At 44.6% G+C, this 9,567-nt stretch overlaps 1 protein-coding gene across 1 annotated transcript; it reads left to right on the top strand.

The window, feature by feature from the left end:
* Nucleotides 1-912: 912 nt before the first annotated feature.
* LOC146647404 (transcriptional regulator Myc-2-like) lies at nucleotides 913-3,894 on the top strand. Its single transcript, XM_085388947.1, has 4 exons — nucleotides 913-1,004; nucleotides 1,036-1,103; nucleotides 1,705-2,317; nucleotides 3,350-3,894. The coding sequence occupies exons 3-4, from the start codon at nucleotides 1,714-1,716 to the stop codon at nucleotides 3,850-3,852; spliced, it is 1,107 nt and encodes a 368-aa protein (XP_085245073.1). The 5' UTR covers nucleotides 913-1,004; nucleotides 1,036-1,103; nucleotides 1,705-1,713; the 3' UTR covers nucleotides 3,853-3,894.
* The last annotated feature ends 5,673 nt before the right edge of the window (nucleotides 3,895-9,567 follow it).

The raw sequence follows: 9,567 nt of genomic DNA, 5'->3' as shown, positions 1-9,567 counted from the left end.
TTCTTTCATTTTGTGAATTTAAAAATAAATAAATAAATAGTTTCTTCATAGGTCTTGACCATGGAGCCCATAATCTGTTCTTTATATTTCAGTTTCATAGATGTTATTTTGATGTTGTCTTTCCCAGAATTAATTTAGATGACATCAAAACAGAGAAAATAAAAAATCACATCAAAGTAAAATGAATAAATATAATAACAGTATATTTGCTGTGCTGAATTCTTGTTTCTCATTTTAGTGGCTTTGTTTATAATTTTTCAAAATAGTTGTTTAAATATGTTTTGTTTTTGTTTAAAATTCCTTCTCTTAGGTTAGTTTTCCTTTAAAATTTTATTCTTTAATGATATTGTAATTGTTTTTATTTTATCAAACTTGATTCATTTAATACATTTTCTATTAGCAGATTACTTTTTTTTTTTTTTTTTAGTCTTTTAATCTAGTTTTAAATCTTTCTATTACATGTCGTGTTTTGCTTTTGCATTCGGAGCTCGTGATCGTTTTCTTCGTTCTGTTGTTTGTTTGTTTATTCAATCCAGGTTTTCTTTCGATAAACATTGTTTTTCTTGTTTGTTTTCATGACTTCATCACGGGATAAGAGCGGGTTTCCCGGAACTTTGTTCCTTTACATCACTTACAGTCACGACCACCCTCTTACCATTCACAAAAAGTACACGTCCGCTGAGTAAAATAGTTCCCATATTTTGCACATCTTCTTGCTGAATTTAAAGTAAAACTAATACTACAATCAAGCTTTTATGGCAGAAATGCACTAAAGGTTATTTTCTAAAGGGTCAGCAGCACATCGATAGGTCCCGTTTGTTTACTACGTAGTTCGCATTTGGCGGGAAGATTGTAGTGCCGGCGGATGAAGATAAAGCCGGAGTATTTAATGTGTGTGAAGCAGCTGATGGCTGAGTTTCACGCTGAGACGGCAGAGCAGCTGGGCGACACTGAGGGACCGTTATAGCGTCTGTTCTCGAGAAACTGAGGATTATTTAAGACTGACAGGCTCTGCTGGACAAAGCCCGCTATAAGTTTACTCGTTACTCGCTTGAACATTTGGACCTTTTTCACGTTTTCACCTTAACTGTTGGAGAAAAACGGTAAGTTTATGTCTGAAGCTTTCTGGATGCTTTTCTTTGCTGTCGTTTAACTTTTCGCTTAGTCAGTTTAAAATGTGTGCCGAATTTATCGCTGATGTTCGTTCTTCGCATTTTGACCGTTTTTCCTTTGATGCGTGACTCTGAATAAATGATTCAATGTTATTAAACTAGCGTCGCGCATTTTGACAGCTGAGTTTCGCATATCTGCAGAAGTTCTCGCCTGTCTGGAGACTTTACTCATACTGAAGCTCTGTGTTTAACTCTGCTCTGCAACCTTTACTTATGTCTTTTAACCGCATATTCTGTTATTTTTTGATAAAATTACTACTTTTAAAGCTGTTACGCATGTTAAATCCCGAGTTTTAATACATTTGAGTGAGTGTATCTGCACTGCAGATGTGTGTAGTGCTGTTTACTGATGAAGGATCTTTGCTTTCTATTATGTAAACTCGGACTTTAATCCAAAGAAAGCTAAACTAGCTGTTTTTTGAATGGAGTCTGGCATGCTTAACTGATTCTCCTGCACTGTTGTAATATCAGATGGTTTTTGATGTTGTGGTCATGTGCTTGGCTCAGGCTGACCTCCTGTTGTGTTTCTCAGGCCGCCGTCATGCCGCCGGTGTTGAACAGCACAAACTACGATTATGACTACGACGTGGTCCAGCCCTACTTCTTCCTGAATGGTGAAGAGGAAGACTTCTACCCTCCTCCACGCAGCCAGCTCCTGCCGGCTCCCAGCGAAGACATCTGGAAGAAGTTCGAGCTGCTGCCTACACCTCCCTTGTCCCCCAGCCGGAGACCCTCCCTGTCTGCCGCCGACCACTTGGAGGCGGTGTCTGACCTCTTGGACGATGACCACAGCTCCTCTGCAGCATTTCTGCAGTCCTTCATCATCCAGGATTGCATGTGGAGCAGCAGCTTCGCCGCCGCCACAGAGCTGGAGAAGGTGGTGTCAGAGAGGCTGGCCTCGCTGCGGGCCCGCCGGGACTCCTGCAACACTAAGACCATCACAGACAGAACAGCTGACGAGCAGGTGGGCGGGTCTCAGGTGAGCGCTGGGTACCTGCAGGACTTCCACACCTCGGTGACAGACTGCATTGACCCCTCTGTGGTGTTCCTGGGTGAGAAGCAGATGGATGATGGTGTGGCGATGGAGGTGGGGTCTGAGCTGAGACTGGACTCGCCACCACCCAGCAGCAGTGACAGCGAATCAGGTGAGTTTTATTTTGAAAAGCCAGCTCTTTAATCCTGAGTATCAGAGTCACTGAACTCTGAATTCTGCTTTTCTCCGACCTTTCCTTCACTTCTCATTTACCCTCTGAGACCAGTGGTTAGAAACAAAGAAGCATCAGGTAGGATCCACTTGCATTTTGGGAAATGTAGTAACCCAGTGATTTTCAGAGCATCTCAAAATACTGCATCTATTGATATCCAACACTACTGTGGTGTGGCCATCCTTTAATTACAGCGTCTGGGAACAGCCTATCACCAAGCAGGCAAATATCCTGCAGGCTGTGTGAGGATTTTCATAACAGAAGTAGAAACGACAGACTTTTCCTAAAGTAGTGAAATTATTTTTAATTTATTAGACTTACAAATATTAGATGCTGCAAACATTGTGACATCCTGCACGCGCGCGCGCGCACACACACACACAGGTCAGATCTCTGAGTCAGGGAGCCTAAACAAGGCGGGGCTCAACAGGCTCAGGTGCGTTGGGGTCCAATCAGCTGACATAAGTGAACTCCTTAAAATCAGTAGCTGGTTTTCTTCTTGCGGTCAGTACTTTTACATCACAGGAAGTGCAGAGGACAGTCAAATGATGTGGGGGCTCTCAGTGAAGCCGTGCCTGTCATCCCAGATCAGACCAGCTGTTCAGAAAGCTTCACCACAGGGCTCTTTCTGTTCCTCATACGTCACCATTATTTTGACGCTATAGTTACTGTGGATAGTAGTACACTAAAACGTAACCTTGGTCTGAATTAAGCTGTGGATTAAAATATCCACCAGTACTGTCAGTGTCAGCAGACATCTGAGAAATGTTTTCATTGGCCGGTAAATGTCTGAAAACTATGGAAAATATGGAAGCGAGGAGTTCAAGGAGGGCACGTTTTCTGTCTCGCTCTGCTGCTTTCACTCGTTTTCTGTCCCTGTTCAGTCACTCGTCCATCAGCAGGACGGTGGTTTTGGCTCAGACCGCGATCACTTTTATTTACACCAGAATGTTTTTCCTTGTTTTTTCTCAGAAGAGGAAGATGATGAAGAGGAAGAGGAAGAGATCGATGTGGTGACAGTGGACAGGAGAAAGTCATCTCGACGGTCCCACACCTCCCCTCTGGTCCTGAAACGCTCTCATGTCAACATCCACCAACACAACTACGCTGCCCAGCAACCCCCTGAGAAACGTGTGAAGGCGGAGAGCAGCAGCGCGGCACCGAGGCAGAGCGGCGGGCGCCGGTGCTGGAGCCCGAAATCGGAGGGCGAGGACAACGACAAGCGCAGGACTCACAACGTGCTGGAGAGGCAGCGGAGAAACGAGCTGAAGATGAGCTTCATGGTTCTGAGGGACGAGGTCCCAGCGGTGGCCAACAATGAAAAAGCGGCGAAGGTGGTGATCCTGAAGAAGGCGGCGGAGTTCATCATGGAGGTCAGAGAGCAGGAGAGGAAGCTGTTGGCAAAGAAAGATGAACTGAGGAAGAGGAGCAGAGAGCTGAAGCAGAGGCTGCAGCAGCTCAGGACTTCACATTAACATCTGCTCAGTCGTTCTAGTTTCTTCACTTCAGGTTTTAAAGCTAAAATAATGACCGACGTCACCTGAATGCAGCACGCTGCCCGTGGGGCTCGCTGCTCGTCTGTAATCAGGTTTTCTGTTTTTTATTTATTTTTGTTTTTATTGACTATTTTAATTTAAAGTAGTTTTTCAGACATTCCAGTTTATGAGGCGACAATGTGAATAAATATGTGTCATAACTTTAATTTACAGCTGATGATGAACAATAATTTAATTCACTATTTAATCCGTTCACTCCCTAAAGCTTTTGTATTTGTGATTGTGTATTTTTAATTTCAGAGTTCATTTTTTATATATATATATATATATATATATATATATATATATATATATATATATATATATATATATATATACATATTTATATTGTTTTTGTTCAAAAGCTTTTTTTGCACTAAAAGTACATCAGAAGTGTTTTCATCCCTTCAGAATAAAAGCCCTTCACATGTTGGAGCTTCTCTTGATCTCAAAGTGTCTGCTTTGTTTCTGCAAACCTCCCTGTTTGTTTGTAAGTCCCAGAATTCATGTGGTGGTGTGAAACGTGCCTCAGGCAGCCGCTGGATCCCCCTAGAAGGATCAGCTTAAACCCACAGTGACGTTACCCCACAGTCACTGATAAACTTCCAAGTTTCAGTGGAAGTGTTTTCAGCTTCTTGTAACATCTGAGGGTGGAATCGCCAAGTTGGTTCCTTAGAGACAAATTCAGCCTCTTGAAAATGATCCAGCGCATATTCCTGTGGGTCATTTTCATGGCATTTCCTCTGTATTCTGGCCTGAGCTGTTTCTTTTCAGTCATTACTCAACATTTCGGCTGCGTCATCGGAGAACATCCGGCCCAGCGGAGCAGCGCTCAGAGGCTGTCGTGGTGCTGCGCGATTTCCACACTGAACACGGGGTGAAAGTTCAAACCAAATCAGCTGCTCTGCATTTACCAGCCGCATCACTTTAAGAGGGTCAAAGGTCAACCGGCATGGCTTTGACTGAACAGTATCTATATACACATAACTCCCTACTCTAGTAGTTAAATAATCTTTTGACTGAATAGCTGTCAAAGTTAATTTAACTCAGGACCACAGAACGTAACAATCAAACACACCCGAGTTAGTCACATAATTCAGTGTAAGTTCAGGCCAATCACGTTCACACAAAGCTGTCAAACATACAGCTGATCTCAGAAAGCAGCAGGCTGTACACTTACGTAATCAAATATATCCTGATCATGTGTCATACAGCCTGGACTCAGCAAAAAAACTATTGATTGAACACAGAGGTGGTAAATGTGTCCATATGCTGAGTCACGAATGTTCCCACCTGGAAGTGTTCGTTCTTCACTCCACAGAGAATTTACAGGGAACTGTAGGGAACGCAACACGATATGAAATTCAGTTTGTGACTTATGCTCAGATCAGTCAGGCAGGGTTTGCGTTCGGCTCGCTCGTCAGATCTGGTTTTAAAGGATTGAAGTTGTTACAATGAAACAAGCTGGAGGCGACAAACAAGCTTCACTGAAACGGGCTGGTGTCACAGTCATTTATTTTTACTGTTGAATGTGATATAAATGAGTGATGTAAGTAAAACAACCTAAAATCTGAGGTTTCTGAGGCAGAACAGGATAAAGTGTGTTTTTGAAATATACGCTCAAAATGAATGAGACCAATAAAGCAAATATTTTTTTAATCAATAATCAGAATCAGCATATTTAATCCCTGAGGAAATGATGTGGGTTACAGTTGCTCAGTATAAATAACAGAAACACAGACATTTAAGACATTTAAGTAATAGCACAATATATACAAATCGCTCAACAATAAAATAAAATTAGGATTAACAGGTGATTATAAATAAATATCAAGAAAGCTGACAGGATAATCGCAGAGTAGAAAGAGTGTGTGCAAAAGGGTGTAACTACTGCAGTGTTTGCGCTGTGTTAGAGGGAGATGGCGTCGGGCAGGAATGGTTTCCTGTGTCGTGGTGATATTTGGTCACCTGAGTTTCTCGCTGAACGAGCCAGCGTGTCATGGAGTGGGTGGGAGGTGTTATCCAACATTGTCTTTATGACACCACCTTGAGGGAGTCCAGCTCCATCCCCACAACATTGCTGGCCTTACAGATCAGTTTATCGAGTCTGTTGGCATCTGCGACCCTCAGCCTGCTCGCCCAGCATGCAACAGCATAGAGGATCGCACTGGCCACAACAGACTCATAGAAAATCCTCAGCATTGTCCGGCAGATGTTGAAGGACCTCAGTCGCCTCAGAAAATAGAGACGACTCTGGCCCTTCCTGTAAAGTGCTGTGGTGTTTTTAGCCCAGTCCAGTTTATTGTCTGTGTGTACTCCAAGGTATTTATATTAATCCACAACGTCCACACTGACCCCCTGGATTGAAACGGGTCAAGTGTTTCCTGGTCTTCCTGAAGTCCACGATCAGTTCCTTGGTCTTTGCCACGTTGAGCTGCAGATGATTCTGCTCACACCACGTGACAAAGGAGTCGACCACAGCCCGGTACTCTGTCTCATCATCCCTGCTGATGCATCCAACCACCGCAGAGTCATCAGAAAACTTCTGAAGATGGAGGTCTCTGTGCAGTGGCTGAAGTCTGTGGTGTAGAGGGTGAAGAGGAAGGGGGAGAGGCGGTCCCTTGTGCCTCTGTGTTGCTGATCACCTTGTCAGACACATAACATTGAAGACGCATGTATTGTGGTCTTCCTGTCAGGTAATCAACGATCTAGGACCCCAGAGAAGCATCCACCTGCATCGCTGTTAGCTTATCACCCAGGAGGGTCGGCCTGATGCGGTTGAAAGCACTGGAAAAGTAAAAACCATGACCCTCACAGTGCTCGCTGGTCCAGGTGGGTGTAGACACGATTGAGCAGAGAGATGATGACGTCCTCACTTCCCAGACGGGGCTGGTAATCAAACTGAAGCAGATCCTGATGTGGCAACAGTGCTATATGGAGAGGGAGGGAGCGACAGTGGTGTGGCTCAGGCTGACAGGTGAGGTTGTGGGTGTGTGAGCATTCACTGAAAAACAAATTCAACTCGTCGGCTCTATCCTCACCTGAATCCAGTGGTGGTCTTCATGCCACTCAATAAAGGCACATGAGTCAAATTCAGCCTTCATATGGTTGGACTCATCAGCAGCAACGACGTGGGAGTTCACATCTCAGACAACCTCACCTGGACCACCAACACCGCCTGCATCACCAAAAAGGCCCAGCAGCACCTCCACTTCCTGGGACACCTGAAGCAGCCAACCCTCCTCCCATCCTCACCATGTTCTACAGGAGCACCATGGAGAGCGTTCTGACCAGCTGCATCTCCGTGTGGTTCAGAAACTGCAATGTTGGTGATCTCAGCAAACTACAACGAATTGTTAAAGCAGCTGCCAAGATCACTGGAACATCTCTCCCTCTGCTGCAGGACATCTTCCACAACTGCTGCATCAGTAAGGCCTCCGGCGTCATGCTTGACCCCTCACACCCCTCACATGGACTCTGTTCCCTCTGGCAGACCCTACCGCAGCATCGGGGCCAGATCCTCCAGACTGCGGTTTAGCTTTTTCCCCCAAGCCATCAGACTCCTGAACTCACTGCCGCCCCCTCGCAAACATGGGTTCTCTGAAAAGACGTTCTGAATATGACTTTTGCAGGGAAAATAAAGGTATCTTTTGATATTCTTCTGACTTTTATTTCACTCATCTGTTTCTGATATTTAATCACTGATAAAGAGTCTGGGCGCTGGCCGTGAACTTTCCTTGTTGCGTCTAGAGTTCAGGCATGCAAGAAACAAAAGAAAAGAACCACTTTGATAACAGCATCAGGACAGGATCCTCTCTCATTCTTTCCATGAATAAAAAACTAATTTCTGAGTCGCAGTGACTCAGGCTGATTCACGGGAACAGTCCAGACTGCTGAGTCATGCTGAAAACCTGCAGATCGTCCAGGACGGTCAGCAGTGACTGAGGGGTGACGAGTTTCCGGTTTCTGTTGCTCCAGAGCTTTGTTTCCCACTTTTTCCACGTTTCTATTACCTCAGCGCTCATGTTTCTGATTAATTCTCAGTTTGAATTTGAAATCTGCATTAAGAATATTTTAGAAGAAGGCACAAACAAGCAGCCGCTAAGGGACAAGGAGCTTTGAGAGATGGAAAGGACTTTGAAGACGTCTCAGCGACACTAAGACGATTCTTGTTCGTCCACGCAGAGAGACATATGAGACTCTTTGTGAACCTCCAGGTGTCCAAACCACCGTGGACAGCTGAGTGTTGCTCTGAGGTTCCAAACAGAGAAGCCTGTGGACCCACAGCCTCTGAGTGACTGACTGTAAGGTGCCAGGAAGAAAATCCGCATGAAGATAAAGAATGGGCTCTCGGGTGTCCACTGGGCTTTTAAATGCCTCCCACAGCAACCATAAATGAGTCCAGTGTGTCCTTGAATAAATCATGAGGTGTTTCATGGACTCCTAAATCTCCTCATAAAAACATATAGTGGGCTCTTAGGTCTGTGGTAGTCAAGCGTGCAGTGGGTAATCAGATGTCCCCATGCAGACTTGTTGGGATTGTCATGTTTCCATTTATGTCTTTTAAGGATCTTTCAGGAGGTGACAATAGACCCTCTGCTGTCAAACGAGCCATTTGAAAAGCACATACAGGGAATATCATGTGTCCACCTAAAGACATTAGAGGCTCCGAGGTACCCACACAGGCAAAATGCCAAGAGGAAGTGGGGACGTGTACTCAAGGGAATTTCTGCATATTCTTGTTTGTACAGGGCATCCAGGTGCTCTCATTTTCCTCTTGAGGGGAATTTGGGAACGAATAAACACTATAAAAGCTCCATAAAAGACTGAGACAAATTCCTGTGACCACTGAGGCGATGGCAGGACTCCCACCTGCTGCTCATAAATCAGGAGCTGCACTTTCCTTGCGATAAACACAGTTGGAGGTCTCCCTGAAAAGCAGAGAGACTCCTTTGGCGTATCTTTTCCTCTGAAAACACACAGTGTTGAAATACTCCTGCTGAGCAGCTTCATCCAGACTGTTTGACACCAAATGATGTTTTAATTTCTGCTGAGTTACAGTCGGGACAAAGCTGGAAGCTGTGAATCTCATCAGGTAGGCAGAAGGCACGGATCAGGTGGCAAATCTGCCAGACTGGTGTTTGTTCGCGCTCTCTGACAGGAAGCTCGCAGTCACATGATCTGAGCTCTCAGGGTGACAAACAGCAGATCAAAGAGAATTCACAAACCATCGGGGGTGTGGTACATGTTGCTGTTACTTTGGCCATGTTGTCAGCAGAGTGGGATCTAGTTTGTGGTGATTACATGTTGATACAAAAAGCCCCTTAAAAACATATTTGTGTGTAACTCTGTTGTTGTGTTAAAGTGCTGCACTGTACCAAAGACAAACACGTGAGCTCAGTGAACCTTCCTGCATGGATGCAGGTTCAGTGACTGCCGGTGCTGTTCCCACTTCCTGCTGCAGAAACTGCAGTTGAACTGCATAATTTGAGATATTCAAATAAAAGCAGAAAACAGTTTCCTGGGACTCCCCTTGGAGAGATTTGCATAGACTTACCAGAAATTTCCATTTTTAATAATTGGTTTAAGTTCCATCCTTTGCATTTTATCCTGATTTTCTGGAGTCCAAAGCTCATAACTCATAACAGGCAGGAG

Source organism: Rhamphochromis longiceps, linkage group LG18 (genome assembly GCF_057381845.1).
Source record: "Rhamphochromis longiceps isolate RC_006_pf linkage group LG18, R_longiceps_female_GT1.1, whole genome shotgun sequence".
Classification (NCBI taxonomy): Eukaryota; Metazoa; Chordata; class Actinopteri; order Cichliformes; family Cichlidae; genus Rhamphochromis; species Rhamphochromis longiceps.
Note: the sequence above shows the minus strand (reverse complement) of the source record. Positions and strands in the feature narration are given on the sequence as shown.